At 36.9% G+C, this 18806-nt stretch overlaps 1 protein-coding gene across 7 annotated transcripts in view; it reads left to right on the top strand.

Moving 5' to 3' along the window:
• fgd4a (FYVE, RhoGEF and PH domain containing 4a) overlaps nucleotides 1-18521 on the top strand; it is an 83997-nt gene extending 65476 nt beyond the window's left edge. For 5 of the 7 annotated variants that reach the window (XM_022679603.2, XM_022679608.2, XM_022679604.2 and 2 more), the window contains 14 exons: nucleotides 1261-1612; nucleotides 7735-7824; nucleotides 8327-8472; nucleotides 8602-8758; nucleotides 9457-9595; nucleotides 9677-9735; nucleotides 9911-10057; nucleotides 10600-10772; nucleotides 11906-11936; nucleotides 12029-12109; nucleotides 12221-12346; nucleotides 13077-13223; nucleotides 14019-14159; nucleotides 14395-18521. In XM_022679603.2, the coding sequence (XP_022535324.2) occupies nucleotides 1261-1612; nucleotides 7735-7824; nucleotides 8327-8472; nucleotides 8602-8758; nucleotides 9457-9595; nucleotides 9677-9735; nucleotides 9911-10057; nucleotides 10600-10772; nucleotides 11906-11936; nucleotides 12029-12109; nucleotides 12221-12346; nucleotides 13077-13223; nucleotides 14019-14159; nucleotides 14395-14652 (2047 nt within the window). In that variant the 3' untranslated portion in view covers nucleotides 14653-18521. Of the gene's footprint in view, nucleotides 1-1128; nucleotides 1148-1260; nucleotides 1613-7734; nucleotides 7825-8326; nucleotides 8473-8601; nucleotides 8759-9451; nucleotides 9596-9676; nucleotides 9736-9910; nucleotides 10058-10599; nucleotides 10773-11905; nucleotides 11937-12028; nucleotides 12110-12220; nucleotides 12347-13076; nucleotides 13224-14018; nucleotides 14160-14394 lie in introns of those variants that run through there. The other 2 variants (XM_049483264.1, XM_022679609.2) reach the window with 2 other exon arrangements.
• Nucleotides 18522-18806: the final 285 nt, after the last annotated feature.

The following is an 18806-nucleotide window of genomic DNA, read 5'->3' as shown; positions in this document are numbered from 1 at the left end:
TGATGGATGGATCAATTAAAATACTGCTAAATTACTGTAATTTTATAGTAACTTTAATTTTTGCATTGATTATAGTCTGCATTACAGCAAAGACATATAACCTATTATTTCAAGGTTTGGGTCACTAATAATAATAATGATGCTTGCTATTTTATGTACAAAAAATAATGTAAAAAAAATCCAGATATGAAGCTTTAACCAAACAGCACAATATATTTTTAGCTGTTCCTGATTATTTCATTAATTTTATGACAGCTCTGTCCGATTTTTTTCAGTCATTATAAAATACAAATAATACATTTTGATGAGTTTTTTGTATTATAACATCTTTCATGACATTGCTGACACAGATCTAGTCCCTGTAGTATTGCAAAAAGCATAGGACTGTCTGGAGCAAATAAACATGAACCTATTGGCAGTCATGCCTAATGCCAGGTGTGGGCTAGAGGGGTAGAAACCCCTCACAACTGATCTGTGGAGCAGTGGAACTGTGCTCTGTGGAATGAGGTGCTCCATCCAGCTCTTTTGTGGTGAGCTGGGGAGCTGTAGATGGTAGGGTGGTGACACTGTGGCCTCGTGAATCCTCTTGTCTTTTCTTTCTTTGCTAGATCTTCTAGTCATTTAAGATCTTCAGCCAAACATGATGTTACCTCTTTCTAGGGTTTACTTCTGTGCATTAGACAGTGGATGTGTGAGATGTCTTTCTGTGTGTGTGTGTAACCTGAAGTAGGCCAGCAGGGTATCTCTGGGGACATAGTGCAGCCGTGCCTCTCCTACCTCTTCTATCTTCCTCTACGTGTTCCTCCTATCCTCCCCCTCCCCTCTTTTTCTCCAGCCCTCCTCTGACCTGCATGCTCCCACGTCCTCCGCTAGTACAGACACTAACACAGACACTCACACACACACTTATGCATACATGCATATGAGAGCACACACACTCACACACACGTAGTGTGCTGCCCCACATGATAGAGGAAGTTTGTGCATCTACAGGGGTGGTATTTTTAACTCCGACACACTCAAATGTTCTCTCTTGCTCTCACTATCTCTCTCTCTCTTTATCTTTTTTTTCTTTCTCTCTCCCTCTCTTTCTTTGTCCTGTTAGCTCTCTCGCCCGCTAGCATTTTCATTCTCCAGGCAGTTAACGGTACAGCAGCAGTTGGCAGTTGTTCATGAGCAGAAGCTTTTTACTGATTGGTTGAAAGACCTATCTGTAGTCTGACCTGCCTCTCTCTCTCTCTCTCTCTCTCTCAAACGCAGGAAGGAGGGTTCTCCTCTAAAGCAACCCGTCAGAACTCCTAATTGCAGTCCAGTGCACAAGAGTGGTCAGAAGCAGCCAGAGCCTACAGACCAGCCTTCTGACTCCAGCACGGTCAGCCCTGATCATGCTGATGCCCACTCTGCAAACGGGGTGCTAGCCCAGATGGAAAAGGACAGCAGGCCGAGCACAGAAGACCAGCCGCTGCTGAACGGAGATTTGAGGGAGCAGAGTGTGGACGGGGACCTAGATCTGTCTCACGGTGTGCACGAGCCGGCCGAGAGAGTGAACGAGGCCAGACGAGAGGAGACTGAGAATGAGGCCAGCAGGGAAGATACGAGTATGGAACACAAGGTGAGTGTCTGTATGAGTGTGAGAGTGTGTCTTACCTCCTTGTGTCAGCAATTATATGTGGGTCATCAAAGGGCATTAAATCAATAAGCCTGAACTGTGGTGAGGCACAGTATGAGGCCCAGCATAATCAATGTAAGAAAAAAACAAGCTTTAGTGAATTATTGCTTTTATAAACCAGCAGCAGTGAACAGCGATTTTGTTTAGTATTAATATTAATTGGAATGAAAAGGTTTTTTTCTGTCAAACAGTGTTTTAGTATTATTATCTTATTATCTGGTATGGTTGATACATAATGTTACAATGAGAACAATTAATGAAAAACATGATTAACATGATTTTTTACCTAGTTGCTGATGATTTGTATGAAAAATTTCATATGTGGAATAGTGTATAACAGTTTTAAACATGGGTCAGCCAGTCAGATTTTAGAAGAAACTAGTACCTAGTTGTTATCATTAGCCATTTTCTGTTACGTATTTAGTAAGAATACATCCTTTTTTATTCTGTATTCACAATCTGGCTAACTGACTAACTCTAGTGTGTATTCCAGTACCAGGGTCTGTTTTCTGGCATGCTCAGACTGAGAATCCACAAATATACTGGTTAATAGTACATATGGACTGAGAAATGTCATTACTAAGCTAAAATCCAGCTCTCTTTATCAGGAGTCTTACTCTGATCTAAGAAATGTAGTATGATGTTTATATGACTGCTTGAATAATCAGATACCTATAGAAATGTGTTTATTAACAGATATTTGAGTATGAGCAAACACCATCTGTGACTACATACATAGACATCTCTCTGTTATGTGCTGTTAATGTGACTTCCTCTAGCTCTGGTGGAGCTTTTTCAGACCCTGTGACCTTTGGCCTACCTTGTTTCTGTTTACCTAAGGATACATGGTTCATTTGTTAAGTTTCTTTTTTGTCTAATTCAGGTTGTAAAAAAAAAAAAAAAAAAAAAAAAGCACCATGCAAATATTGACTTGACTTAACTTGATTTGTATGCTGAAGCCTGTGGAGTATAAAACTGTTTTTAACCTTTGGTCTTGGCTGACAGTTATTTGACACCTCCTGCCCACTGCAGCTATGTGCTGTGTCTGTGATAACTCTAGAGCCCCAGTCAGAAACCCTCAGTCATCTCTTTCTTAAGAGCAGCTCATTTTCGTCTCTGGGGACAGTTCGTACACTATACAAAGCAAACTTGTTTATATAGCACATTTCTGAAAGAAATATAAAGATATTTGCATAAATAAAATAAAAAATAATAATGGCAGAACAGAAATCTGAAGGACAAAAGGTATACTACTTACAGACTCATCAAAAATAATGAGTCAAGACTTTTCACCACCTTTAAGGTCTTAATCAACTCATGGGACACCAATATCAACCTCCAAGAGAGTTGATTAAAGCTAGGGTAACCAGGTAAGCTCTACTCAAGTCATTTCCAGCATCCTAAATGAGAAAGATCAAATAAAGCTAATCTGTTTCACTGCAGGATTGGCAGCCATAACGTGATTATACTTTGAAGTAACCTCTAGGGTATTTATCAAGTTATCGATCCTTGGCAAAACAGTGCCAACATGTAACCTGCTAGAGAGTCAATGAAGCTTAGGATAGCCAATGACTTCAGTTATTATAGACACCCTGAGCTAGGGCTGTGTGCGATATTGACAATAAAACAACATCTTGATCATGATAAAATTAATTGTACTGTCCTCCACTTTATAAAATATATGAATTGCTTTATAAATGTATAATGGAAATAATATATATTAAGGCATTTTTATTTACTTGAGACAAAAAAACAACAAAATTACCAGTTCCATCCATTCATACATCCATTCATACCATCCATTTATCCATACATCCATTTATCCATACATCCATCCTCCATCCATCCAGATGATGAAATGTAATTTTTTTAAGAACCTTTGAAAGGTAAAAGCATTAGTACACAATATATTTAACCATTAAACTATTCATTGCACTGTAACAAAAAAGGAAAAGCTAAGAATTCTAATGCTGCTACATTTTAGCATTGCACACATGCTCCAGCTCTGCAGTTTGTTGCATTAGCCAATGAATGTGATTTGGCTAACAGCGAGCTGGAGAGTTGTGTGGAGGTCATCTGAATGTTTGATGTGCTTAGCTCCTGCTGAGAACTTAATTAAATTATATATTTGTTTATCACGGGGGAGATGGAGTTTTACAGTATTAACAGGCCTGAAGCAGGAGCAAGTGAGGCTGTTCTTCAGGCTTAGGCCTTGGCTGCAGAAAAATAAGCAAGATCTGTGTAATACAATTTTAAAATTATTTTATTACAAGATGTTTTTTTCGTATTATTTGTTATAGGCCTAATCCTATTTATCCTTAGCATGATCATTGGGTTGAATTAATATGTAGTTATAATCTAAATTTATCATGGATTTGCAAGTACAGACATTGCCTACAGGTTAGAGAAGCAGGATTGGACCAGAAGGTCTCTCGTTCAATACCTGATAACCTGGCTAATGTGATGTTCCCTCAAGTAAAGCACCTAACCTTAAGTTGCCATTGATATCCTCCGTTTCAGGTGTGTCTGTGTACATGTACGTGCGTACAATCACAGCCAATGATGGGTTAAATTTGGAGGTTAATTACAGTGGTACTGCTATACAATGGATATATATAATATATATTTAAAAAAGCAAAAGGAGTACCAGGAAATTATTGATTTTTACAGAAATTGCCATCTAAGAGCTGTTAAATTACAGAATGTTTTTGTAAAACCACGATACATTTCAATTGAACAGTGTACAAATGTAAGTTAAAACTGTAAAGCTTGTGAGAAATGTTGTTGTTATAAAGTATTCTTAGTAAATTAATATAGAAATGTATTGGTCCTTGTACAAAACTGCTAACAGTATGTTTTAGCCCATGTTTTTAATATGTAAAAGACTCTGGATAAGGGCATCAGCCATAACCATAAATATAAATCAATAGTGTTTTATTACCACTCTGTCTCTCTCACTCCCTAATTGTCTGTCTATATCTGTCAACACTAGTCCATCCTTTATTGTCTTTACTCATTTCCTTCCACCCTCTCATTTCCTGACCACTCAGGCCTCTTTATACCAGTTCATTAACAGTAAATCAGCACTCTGCCAAAGGTGGATGCATATTTTTGGAAGCTGAGCAGGCTGTGTGTATGTTTGTGTTGTACTGTATGTAGGGATCTCAGAGAGAGAGGTTAAAGGTCATGCTGTGTGTCTGTGGTGTTGGTGTGAGACTTGAATGTTTTCAGAAGTGCTGACACTAAGAGCAGCACTGTGCTTTGTCTTTCTGCAGCAGGAATTTCCCTTTACAGGCCTCTGCTGGCACAATAGGCTTGTTTATGTGCATGTGCGTATGAGTGTGTGTTCATTTGTCTTAGATGTGAGTGTATAGGATGTAAGATCCGCTGACGTCTTATGGTTACTATTACTGTATTTCAGTGGTGAGCAGTTAATATAGTAGGTACCCTTCTGCAGCACTCCACCCCCACCGACCTACACATAGATGAATATTACAAGAACTACATATTCTCTGTCTTAACTTAGTTATATGAACTTAATACACCTTAATAGCCCACAAACACAGCTACAAAGGACAAAAGTACCATGTACAACAGACCACAAATATCAATGCTTAATTTTCCTACAAGTACAGCTGTTCAACAAAGATCCCTCATTTGTATGCCTACAGTACGCCAGGGCAGCCAAAACATTAAATACACTGAAAAACTTACCAGTCAGGCGGCGTATTATTGTGAATTAGTTTCACACTATAGTGCATCCTTGAAAAAGGCTTTTTAATTAGATATGAGACAATATCTGTCTTTTTTGCAGTCGCAATTCCATGATAGTTCGCTAACTATTAAACTATGCCAGCATGCGCTCCGTTTTACGACTAACCAATGCGTTGCATCTTTCATCAGAGCGCTGAGAAAGGGTTAGACAGCCATGGCTCCGCCCCCTTAGTGAAAATCATGAATCTGATTGGTTAGATTGTCCTATGACTTTACTAATAGACTCATTACTATGTCCTTCAAAAATCAGTAGAAGGACCACGCAGGTACGGTGCCAGAAGCTATTTTAAACTATAATATAGATTTCCTGATTAAATATTATGTAATGATTTACATGCACCTATTGTCACCCCTTCTCTGAAGGGATAGAAGGGCCTTACTGCACACCACTGCTGTATATATAGACTACTCATATATAGCAGCTTACTCAGCAAGTGTGTAAGAAAATATTGATATGAAGAAAATATGTAATATAATGTTTTGCAATGCTGTATGGATTCTTAACAACATAGTATTGTCTTTGTTAGATAGCAGTGTTTTACTGTTCTGCACTGAAAGCCTGGATAATTTGAATTTACTAAAATAATCTGAGGCAATTTGTTGAGAATGTATAGCATACAGCCAAGACATAGCTTAGCAGCTCATAAAATAATGCTTGCTCTTATAGCCTACAACATAAAGACCAGGATGTTAATCATAATTGTAATATACAGGTTTATTTAAAGTAGCCTTGGGGTAATCACTACAGACCGATAGACACACCTAGTATGCAAATAGATTGTGCAAAAAGCCAATAGAAAAAAGCAGTCAATGGCAACAGACCTTACTCAGTTATAGTAAGTAGATTCAACTCAAGGACTTTCATTTGAATGTATATATGTGAGCACAAATATTAATCTAACTCAGAATAGGCAAGTAATGTTCCGAAATATATATATATATATATATATATATATATATATATATATATATATATATATATATATATATATATATATATATATTTTTTTAAACAAGACTTTATTTATTTTGAGTTCAAACAGATTGTGAGTTTACAGTGTGATTGAAAAAAGTGAATTCCTATACTAAGAAAGGTTTCTAATGTATGTAATCTATGTACATACAATATATAACTTTGCTTTCTGTATCATGATATATATAATTTAGATCGCCAGATTCAGCTAATAGTGTCCTTAGAAGCAGCTATTGTTACACACATGTATTTAAGGCCTAGGTCAGACCACTAGTGAATGAGCCATAGACAGGAAAAATCCCAGACAGGAACCAAGACTCTGAAAAAGAAACCCATTCTCATCTGATTTGCATAGGATACTGGAATGGCTATAGGAAGCTCAGCTAGTCACGTATCATGCCAAGCATGCTCATGTCTTCAGTTTCCAGAACATGGTGCGACAGTCCACATAAAAAAGCAGCAGGACAATCCAACTTAAAATACAATACATACATTCAGCATCACTGTAGAGTAAACTATTAAAAACACTGTACAATAGGTTCTACACCCAGTAAGAATAAGATTGAGACTGGACACTATAAATAGTACAGCAGATGAAGAGGGAGGGGGTGCTGCTGTACTTAAGTTTTATTAGTGCACACTGGTAGTAATTCTATAACAACTTGGACCCTTGTGAACACTCTTGACCTTATCCACAATGTTAAAATGCCTGCAAATAAAAATATCATTTCTTTAGCTTTTTTTGTGTGGTACAGTGCATACTTACTGTTTAAAGCATCAATAAGTAGCATATTTGCCATAACCTCTTAAATTCTCAGATTCACTGGTGTTTTGTAACTTCTCCCCCTTGGCTGCTAGTTAGAACCTACTTTCGCCACAGGTGATGCAAGTTTGCATTGCTTTTAATGCAGTTACCTAATAGGTAACTTGTATATGGGAGAGTACATTGTAATGTTTACTTGAAATTTAACAGGAAATAAGTAAGTAAGTAAGTAAGTCAGAACTTAGGGCATGCTTGTAAGTTCACTGTGTAAGAACAGTATAACTGGTAGAAATACCAGATTAGTTTCAGTATTTAGTAGAAATAAGTTGCATAATAATATTTTTATCAGGTATTTTTTTACCTTAGTTGTACTTAGTTACATTTGTACATGTAAGTATTTAGTAGTAAATTATCTGTAATTGCCTGTAATTTACCAATAATTTGCGAAGTATCTATTCAACTGCAAAATAAATCTGATCTGTTCTAATCAATAGTTACCTCACATAAAGAGCACCCTATGGGTCGAGATTTTGATTTTTTTTTCTTTCTGTTTAGGAAACCAATGAGCAGAAGCTGTACAAGATCGCGAATGAGCTCCTGCAGACAGAGAAAGCCTATGTTGCTCGACTCAACCTGTTAGATCAGGTAAGATTTGTTGAGAGTTTTTTATACTTTTTACAATTACTATGTAGCTATTTATTTCATATATTAACTAATTTCAACAAATAACCATATGGTGACCATTTCTTCCTTTTGTGGAGACTTGTATTTCTTTGTTAATGAAGGGCATTTTAACTTATTAGTTAAGAAAAATAACTGAAGAAACACAATATACACAATATGCACAATATGTATGTGTGAACATTGTCAGTGCTTAGAAAACATTTAGCAACTACACGTTTCATTACAAACAGCAAACAGTAATAAACAGTAATTAATACTGTTTAACTGAATAAAGCCCTGTATATTTTATATATAAATCCATGTTGGGATTTAATGGAACAGTGTTTGATAAGCAGATTTTTTTAGTATTTTTTTTTTTTTTTGTATTTTTAGTATTTTTACCATATCACCCACCCCTACTTCCATGGTTTGTAAATGCCACACATGTATACAAACTTCTCTTCTATCTGGCCCTGGTTTGCAGGTGTTCTGCGCCAAGCTGATGGAAGAGGCAGGAAAAGGCATATTCCCTGTGGATGTGGTGAAGAACATCTTCTCCAATATCTCCTCCATCAATGCCTTCCACAGCCAGTTCCTCCTACCAGACCTGGAGAAACGCATGGGAGAATGGTAAGGAATCCGGCGTAGCTCAGCTTTCCCCTTTGCTGAGACGTAATTTCTTCTACTTTTTTTTTCTAGAACCTGTGCAGTTAGAATGTAGAACATCCTGCATTGTGGTTTGTTCTGACCTTTTCTCAGGGAGACGACACCACGCATTGGCGACATTCTGCAGAAGCTCACGCCCTTTCTGAAGATGTATGCAGAGTATGTGAGGAACTTTGATAAAGCCATGGAGCTGCTGAAACAGTGGACAGACCGCTCACCTCAGTTCAAAGCCACCATTCAGGAAATACAGGTGAGCTGGACAAGGACGATGAATAGGAGTGCAGCTAAGTAGGCGGGGAAATCAGCATAGCTAAATGGATAATAATTATGGTTAATAATTAAATAAATATATGGGAGGCATACCATATGCACCTGAATTCCACGCAAAAGGGAAACATACTTATGAAACACATCCTCATCGACTGTCCAGCCCATAACGATATAAAAAAAAATTACTATCAAGAAAATAACATAAAGGACCTTTTTGGAAAAACCCACCAGGGAAGATTTTAAAGTTTTTATCGGATCTTAATCTTAAACATCAAATTTGACACATATGTAGTGACTTATGTAATCTTTGAATCAACTGTACTATATCTACACGTATAAAACCAAGTGTATGCCACAAATAGCCTAATTTTGTGCTGGAGTGGCAATAAAACCCCAACAACCAAACCAATTCAATATCATAGCAATTTTTCCATGACATTATCTGATGCCTATGTTGCCAGAGAGTTTTTACAAGTATCTCTCAATTAATTTTACAGTATTTTTCCTGTGAAACAATCTCTAGAAAATAACATTCAAATTCTAAGCATATAAAGTTTATTGAAATATCTGTTATAAAATCTGTATAAATGAAATAAATAGATCAACTATATGTTAAGAAGTATTAAAAAAAATAAAGTACTCATAGATATATTTCGTCCTGTTGTGTCCTGAGTTCAGAAGCAGGAGGTCTGTGGCAGTCTGAGCCTGCAGCACCACATGCTGGAGCCTGTGCAAAGAGTGCCGAGATACGAGATGCTCCTCAAAGACTACCTGAAGAAGCTCCCTCAGGACCATGTGGACCGCAGAGATGCTGAAAGTGAGTTCTCTCAGGACATAATGAAATAAACATCAACAGTTATGTGGTGAAATAAACATCATATATTTGTTTCGTTTTTAGAGTCTTTAGAAATTATTGCCACGGCAGCCACCCATTCCAACACGGCCATTCGCAAATCTGTGAGTGCACTTATTTTCCCTCTCTCTCTCTCTCTCTCTCTCTCTCTCTCTCTCTCTCTCTCTCTCTCAGCTATCTTTAGATGGAAATTAATGTATCTAAATTTACCCATGATAAATTACCTATATCCCTTTGTCTCTTGTGATTAACCTTCCTACTTGCTTTTTTTCTTCACAGGAGAACTTGAAGAAATTGCTGGAGATCTATGAAATGCTGGGGGAAGAGGAGGATATTGTGAATGCCTCCAATGAGTTTATCAAGGAGGGCCACATTCTCAAACTAGCAGCCAGGAACACTTCAGCTATGGACAGATACCTCTTTCTGGTGAGCTCACATGATTCTACATGATTTCTTCACCAGAAATCTGTATATTACTGCTATGTTGATAGTGGGAGAGAGTTAGCCATATTAGTTAAATGGGAATAAGTAGCCATATCATGACTATGAAACTTTATTAACTATGTTTCTGTACTTTATATGTGTTACATTCTGCATCATAACATACTAAACACCCCACCAATGACAAAGTCATGTCAGTAATGTTTCTTTACTTAGTAATATATGCCTTAAAATTATTTGGACTGTTGCTGAGCTTTGAAATGTAATATTCTACCATTCTACCTTTATTTTTGCAGATTAATAAGACTTATTATTTAGTATATTAAAATGATAAAACTGACAGAAATTAAGTATATTGAAGTTTATTTGTATTAAAATTAATTTGTGACAGAAATAAAATTAAAATCTACATTTTAGAGACATTATTTATATGCCCAAAGTATGTCTGGCTTAAGAAATAAATATATTAATTGATAAAAAAAATGGATTGATCTCTTTCATAATCTCTTTGCTAATGTTGTCTCCAGTTCAACAACATGCTGCTCTACTGCGTTCCCAAGTTCAGCCTGGTGGGGCAGAAGTTCACCGTCCGCACGCGAATCGGCATTGATGGCATGAAGGTGGCAGAGACCTACAATGAGGATTACCCTCATACATTCCAGGTGTCGGGAAAGGAGCGAACTCTGGAGCTGCAGGCCAGGTAAGATTTACTTTAACATTTAATTTTCAAATAAATTACAAACCTCTAAAGATAAATTCTGCTTTAAATTTGTCTTTGAGTGTTAAAGAACCATGTTTAAGTTTCAAAGATGTGTAAAGCTTTTTTTAGGCCTCACACATCTATTACTATTACAAAGAACAGGTTTTCAACCAAACTTATGCAAAGAAACTTTAGATGATGTATACTTCACTGAGCAGTCGCTGGCCATCCATGCCAACTGTTCTGTATATATACAGTTCTGGAGACCACTTTAGTTTCTAAGATTCTCTGATTTTGCTATTTATAGGTATATGTTCAAATAAAATGAACATTGCTGTTTTATTCAATAAACAAAGGACAAAATTCTCCCAAACAATTCTCCCAAATTCCAAATTAAAATATTGTCATTTAGAGTATTTATTTGCAGAAAATGAGAAATGGCTGAAATAACAAAAAAGATGCAAAGCTTTCAGACCTCAAATAATGCAAAGAAAATCAAGTTCATATTCATAAAGTGTTAAGAGTTTAGAAATGAATATTTGGTGGAATAACTCTGGTTTTTAATCACAGTTTTTATGCATCTTGGCATGTTCTCCTCCACCAGTCTTACACACTGCTTTTGGATAACTTTACTTCATTCCTGGTGCAAAAATTCAAGCAGTTTAGTTTGGTTTGTTGGTTGTGATAATCCATATTCCTCTTGATTACATTACAGAGGTTTTTAATTTGGTAAAATGAAAATAAAATCATTTTTAAGTGTTCTCTTATTTTCTTCCAGAACTCTATATATAGTATGTAGTATAAGGGGGTTTAGGGTAGTGGGGAACATTTTGAGTGCAACATTAGTTCATGATTTCTTATAGAATAAAACTAATGAAATGGTACATATTGTTTATTTATTCATTGGGTGTTGATGTTTCGCACTTTTTCAGTTCTTTTTTTTTTTTGCACATTTTCTAAATATACAAAAAAAAAACGCTTATAGACCAATTGAGGTTCTTCTATGGCATTGCTTAATGCAGCGTTTTAAGAGAGTACTTAGAAAACTCATTCAGGAAATCCACTACAAAACAGCTGTGTTTGACTAATATCACTCTAACTGATTCTGATTCCCTATTTTGTATTCTCTGCAGCACTCAGCAAGATAAAGAGGACTGGATAAAGGTAAATAAGTAACTAAGTTCCACACCTATTTTTAATGTATTACTATTGATATATAGTCCATCTCTGACATCAGTGTTGTGTGCTTATTTTAGGCATTTCAGGAAACAATAGAGATCTTTCACCAAAAGAATGAGACGTTTAAAACGGCATCTAAAGAGGTGGAGGAAGTATCGGTGAGTATAGTGATAGAAAAAATATTACACAAAGTTAGTGATTAAATATGAAATGAGTTTTTGTTTTGTTAAATTTCTGAGATGAGTGTTTGTGTGTGTTTCTGCTCTCAGATATCAGAGCTGGGGAAACGTGCACCACGTTGGATTCGCGACAATGAGGTGACCATGTGTATGAAGTGCAGAGAACCCTTTAACGCTCTCACTCGCAGGAGACATCACTGTCGAGCCTGTGGTTATGTAAGTTTACTCAGAACAATAAAGAAGAGAATTATGTTGTATATGCTATGTGGACAACCATATTGGGAAACTTACACATTCTACTTTTTGCACTATGAGAACTTTCTGCATTATGTATCACATCTGGAGACCCCGATTTGTAGCTTTACATGGTCTGACCCTTTATGACTGAGTTGCTATGATTCCTAAATGCTTCCATATTACAGTACCATGCAAAAATTCACCAAACTGTGTAGAACCACCCATTCTTTCCCTATGTTTATAAAGACAGGCTTCATAACCATGTGCTTGATTTTATACTTGATTTAAACAATCCACTGAATTTCATAATTATCATTTATCCACAGCTTTCATGTATTAAGAATTGGTCTTAGTATTTGCTCATCAAATGCATTTTTCATATACTGTACACATTTACACTGCCATCAGCCATAACATTAAAACTGCAGACAAGGGAGGCTAAAAGTTCTTCCAGTGCCACCTGTCAAGGATCTGCATATTAGAGAGCAAGTGAGCAGTCAGTTCAGAAGCAAGAATAATGGATAAAGGCAAGAATATGATCCATTTTGCCAAGCTAAATTATGAGGCTAGAGAACGGAGGCAGGTCAGAGCATCAGGCAGGTCTTCTGTGGTGTTCCCAGTATGCAGTATGTTCCCAGTGGTCAGTACCTACCAAACATGTTTCAACCAGTGAGGGGCTGATTTGTTCTTTTCTGTTTTTGTTTCTCAGGTGGTCTGCTGGAAGTGCTCGGACAATAAAGCTTCTCTGGAATATGACGGGAATAAGATGAACAAGGTGTGTCGAGACTGCTACTCCATCTTAACAGGCCATTCAGAGAGCGAGGAGAAGGAAGGAAAGAAAAAAGGCATCCTAGAGGTGAGTGAAGACTTAACTGAGTAAATGTAGATAATATGAACAATCTATGTAGACCTCTAACAGAACACAGTGGGTGTGTACACCACTGGATAAAGTTTTTAGAACACTGAATTTTGTCAGTAATCCAATGGCAATAGGCAAATTCTAAGCTTTTCCTCTTTTGCCATCCTATCAGTGTCTTACTTATTGCCACTCTACATATAAACAAATTTGAATCTTAGAGTCTAACTCTTCACTGCTGAATTGAATTTTTTTTCCAGCGTTAAGCTGAGCTACAACTTCAATGTTTTACATTTTATTTCAAAAAAGGTCATTACATAAACAAAATATTATTTTTTAAGAATAGCAAGCAGCTATTATGTTTAATAAAGTAAAGTCATAACCTCCTTAGATTCCAGTTAAGGCAAAGTGCAAAATAATGAAAATAGCTGCGATATAAACAAGTTATATGCAGGTTTCTGACAGAATATCCTTCAGCAGGTTCTATCTGTAAAGATATAGCAATATTGTCAGTCCTATTTTTTTGTCAAAAGCTCTGGCAGTTTATTACTTACAATGTAAGGCTACTGGACTGGACTGGACAGAAAAAAAAATATTTCAGATGAATTACTGTGAACTTGAACTAAAGCTGGGTCTGAACTCTAACATTTTTTGTATTGCTCTCTGTTTCCTTCCATTTCACTTTCGGTTAAAGGTTCCTCTGTTATCTTAGCTAAAGTGCTTTGAACATCCCTTTCATCTCTCTCTTAACATTCAGTATTTTTATCTAACCGACTCTCTCTATCTCCCCGGCAGATTGAGGCAGCGCAGTTCTCAGGCAGTAGTATAATGTGTGGCTTCCTGCAGTACTGTGAGAAGAACAAGCCCTGGCAGAAAGTCTGGTGTGTCATCCCCGAGAAAGAAGCGTTAGTGCTGTACCTGTATGGAGCACCACAGGTGAGTGCATTAACTCCAGACTTTTTTTAATAATGGTTCTAATGTGTTTGATTTAAGTAGTGAGGGGTCAAATGCTCAATATACACAACACTTTTTGTTTTACAAAAAGAACTACAAAAGTAAGCAAAATAAAAATAAAGATGGGAATGGAGAAAAATAAATTAAAATTTCATTGAATGTTTCAGACTTTTTAAAATTCTTTTCTTAATTCTTTTTTTATTCTTTTTCACTACAGGATGTTAAAGCCCAGTCCACAATCCCATTGCTAGGGTACTCTGTGGATGATGCAGCTCGGCCAGCCGACCCTCCGGCTAGTTTCCGTCTGTCACAGTCGAAGTCCGTGCACAGCTTTGCAGCAGAGAGTGAGGAGCTGAAGCAGCGCTGGCTCAGGGTGATCCGGCTGGCCGTGACGGGCGAGGTACCTGAATGTCCACCACATGCAGAGATCCACGTGACAGAGGGCAGTCAGGAAAACAGCTCGGATAGCCTCTGAGTGCTGAGATACGAGCAGAGCAGCTGCTGCCAACTGGACCACAACTGCTCTCAGAGACATGGAGAAGGAGGGCGAGGAGGCCCTGTCCTGAGATGCCCTGAGTTTCCTGAGAAAGTCATACAGACTCTACACTTATGAGGAGCATGGACGCCACCTGTTGATAGGGTGGTGTATTTCCACGTTGGATTTAATATGTTCTCTAATGGGACAGGGGAGTCTAAAGCGATGGCACCCACAAGTGCTTTTAAACTTCTCTGGTGCCACAGTACAGTTGCCAGCAGCCTGGGACAGATGACATTCAACGTTTGGATGCATACATATCCGTTTAAACACATAAGGATTTTACGCTCAAACAGTATGAATTACTGGCAGCCAGTCCATTCCATATGTACGAATATCCCCGGGTATGTCTCTTTTATAAAGAAATGAAGTGAATGCAGATTTTAGACTTCTCTACAATCCTGAAGGCAAGTTTGAAATTGAATTCAGGCTGCCTCAGTACTCTAAGAAGCTCTACCCAGGAACATTATTCATACAGACTGCATATCACATCCGGTTTCACACGCAATAAGCACTGCATCATGGTGTCTGTCACATTTAGGAACCAGCATATATATACATATATATAAAATAAATATATACACATTCCCAGCACAGTTAGAAAAGTCACCCAGTTGTAGATCTACAGGGACTGAAACAGACTGAAAGTGACTGATAGTGTGCCATGAGAGCTTAGCAAAACAAAGGACACTTGAGATACCACAAGATGAGTTCTCGCATTCATTCATCATAAGCTGGATAAATATCCCTACTTTACAAGTCTAGACACAAATCAATCACACCTAAATAGACTGTCCACTGAATGGTCAGAAGCTCTGTATTTTACATTATTTTTTACCTGGTCAGGTGAAGTTGTTGCTTACCAGATTCGTTCTCTAGTCAGGATACTAGACTACAGAACTTATTCTATGATATTTCACAAAGAGAGAAGCCGATACTTGTATACATGTACATGATTATCAACCACAAGCACAGATTCTGGAGTATGTTTCCTTTTTATCATATGGAGGCCATGTTCATACATCTGGTCGTGATTGCTGGCGAGTATGCCAGTAGGGAAATGGGGAAGAGTGTTACGCTACTGAAGAGTGTCTTAAACGAGACTTCCTGTGTGGGCGGCACAATCAAGGACAAATAAGCCCACCAGCAGGGAGAGATGTGTAAATGTTTTATGAAATACTGTAATTAGTTTTATTATTTAAGAGTAATTTATAAGAAGAGAAAAAGATGTGCATGGTTTTGAGCAGCAGTAGCACAAAGAAAGCTTTCATGCCATTTCGCCTCCTTCTGTCATACTGTTCTGTTCATTTACAGCCTGGTATTCAGTATCGCACCTCAACATAGACAGCTTTGTTTTGTTATATTTGGTTATGTATGCAGTCTTTCTGTCTTTTATTTCTTGTCCTACAATCCTACATGTTATCATCGCTGAACTCTGAGAAATGATATGATCAAATACTATATGGGAATAATGTGCCTGAGATTCAAAGACATTCAAAAAGAGGTTGAGTTACACATAAAGACAACACATTCTAGGGCAAGAAATTAGGGATGCACATAAATTAATATTTTTGTCCAAACCAAAACCAGACAAAATATTAAAATGTATTTATAAAAAACAAACCCAATCTTGCATCTTTTTGTTATTTCAGCCATTTCTACGCTGATTCAGAAACTGAAGTGGTCTCTTAATTTTTTCCAAAGCTGTATTTATTGAACATTCATTTATTTCAGTTTTTTCCAGCAAACAAACCAGCAAAGCTCAATTGGTTGTTTTCAGTCACGTGTGTTTACTACGCGTAACGTCACCAAGGCGCCATGTTTAAGGTAGTCAGCGTGTGAAAGAAGTACAAACAAACTTACTTCTATAATGTTTTAGAGAGATTAAAGCGATGAAACTGTAGAAACAGAAGATAAAGGAGGAAACAGCGCCTCTAGACTAGCTGAGAGAGGATTCCGGAGACTCTACTGTGGGTTAATTAAGCTATAATCCGTTAAACAGCGCTGATAAACACAGCGGGACTGCTAACGTTACTAGCTTTAATGCTAACGATACTGCTGCTGAACCAGACCGCAGCTTTATCTGGATTTATATAAAGATATACATATTTTATTCAACTACAGCACGAGGATTTACACCTCTCAACACTTCTGAATCCAGGCTTTAAACTCACAGACGTGTTTTACATTCAGCCGAAGCACCAAAACAGCACAGTCCGACTCTGCTAACAGTGAAGGTAAGCTTCTCTAATCTAATCAGTAAAACTCGGGCTTAAAACAGCTGACTTTAACGTTACTGTTTTTATAACTATATAATATGTATGGATACCTGTGGACGGGCTTTTTATTTGGAGTTAACTACCTTAGAACGTGTTTTTCTTCTATTTTAATTAGCTATCCTTAGACAAACGGTGGTAGTTAAATTAGATAACTAAAACTGTCTCGGACACCAGGCAGTGTATTTATAACCTTTGGTGTAATAACTCTTTGTGTGAGGACGTTTTTAGAGGTTCAGACGTCTAGAAAATTTCTGTTTTTCATGTGCTCCCCTTTAACAAGAGTTTACTAATCTATTACACATTTTAGCTGAGGAAAAAAAAACAAGTCATAAAGATCAGTCCTAGAGTGAAGGAAATTAAATTCAAAACAAATAAACTAATAACTTAATCTGTTAAAATCTTGAAACTTCTGATAAAGTACTGCAGAAATTAGAATGCATAGCTTACAGTTTTAAACAAGGCCACATTAAAGGAGAATTCTGGTGTGAAATGGATTTGAGGTGTAGTAAAACATGGTAACGAGTTTTTTGCAAGTAAGAACCCCCAGCATTTTTGAAACCGCACTTTTAGCCCATGCTCCCAACAAGCTTACAATGCTAGCGATAGGGGCATAACACTACCGATGCAAAGAAATAACTTTTTTTTACACCAACAACCATTAGCTCAGATTAGCTACACACTTCATTGGTACAATTGTGAGAGCCCTAACATTTAAAACAAGGCACTTTGAAAGTGTAAGAGAAATTTAGACAAAGTTTTTCGGTAAACAAAAAAAACGACAAAAGTTAATCTAAGTTACCTAACTTAGCTTGCTAACTTTACTAGCCTAGCCCTGTTCAGAATGTTACTGAATAAATGAGGAAAAAATTGAAAGGGAAGAGTTTAATTTAATTTATGCAATAGAGTGAGTTAAAAAACACAAATACAAACACTAGAGGAAACTCTTAATTAAACTCTAAATTTAAATGTCATTGTTCAGTATAAATTTAGTAATTTCACTATTTTCAGATAGTATATCAAATATTTAACCTAGTGCATCCCTACAAAATAAATCTTATCTTCAGAATGGCAAATTTGAGTAACTGTCAGATAGAGCTGTTTGGCAAAAATGGAGATACAAGGTTTTTGTGTAACAGCCACAATACATTGCCTAGTATAGCAGATGGGTAGGCTAGGTGAATCATCATGATCATTATCATAATGCACATATGTAAGCTTTAAGGTTTAGCATCCTAATTACTACAAATTCCTGGTCTAACCATGCAGAATTGATCGTATGTAGCCAGGCACTGCTTGTCTTATACCCAGACATTCTGGTTTGTTTATGCTATCCGAATGTAGCCCGCTAATTTTGTTTTAGTTATCCCAAGTATTAGTAAGAAAGGGGAAAAACATGCTGGCTTTAGAGTTTACTGAAGAGACCTGATTTTATACATCCCAACTTTATTTCCTCCCTTTTCTGAATCTAAAACGCACTTTACTGTCTTCTATAAAGTGTACCTTGTAAGAGAAATAAAAGCGAGAAGATAATGTATCTCAGTTTATTGTTTTTTTATTTTTGGGTCGGAGCCTCAAAACTAAAAGTTAGAATAATTACTTTCATAATCTGCTTGGGTCAGCAATGTTCATAATATGAAGTTATGCAACCTTTCCTTGAATTGACCTTTTTTGTTAAGATTTAGCTAGATCAGCACTACACCAAAATGGAGGAAGTAAGCATGCAGGTGTTAGAATATGCTTGTTGAATAGTCTTGCTCCTCAGATCCCTTGTTTGGTATAGCTCTTGGGACTTGGGTTCTTAATAAAATAGCTGGT

Source organism: Astyanax mexicanus, chromosome 9 (assembly GCF_023375975.1).
Source record: "Astyanax mexicanus isolate ESR-SI-001 chromosome 9, AstMex3_surface, whole genome shotgun sequence".
NCBI lineage: Eukaryota > Metazoa > Chordata > Actinopteri > Characiformes > Acestrorhamphidae > Astyanax > Astyanax mexicanus.
Note: the sequence above shows the minus strand (reverse complement) of the source record. Positions and strands in the feature narration are given on the sequence as shown.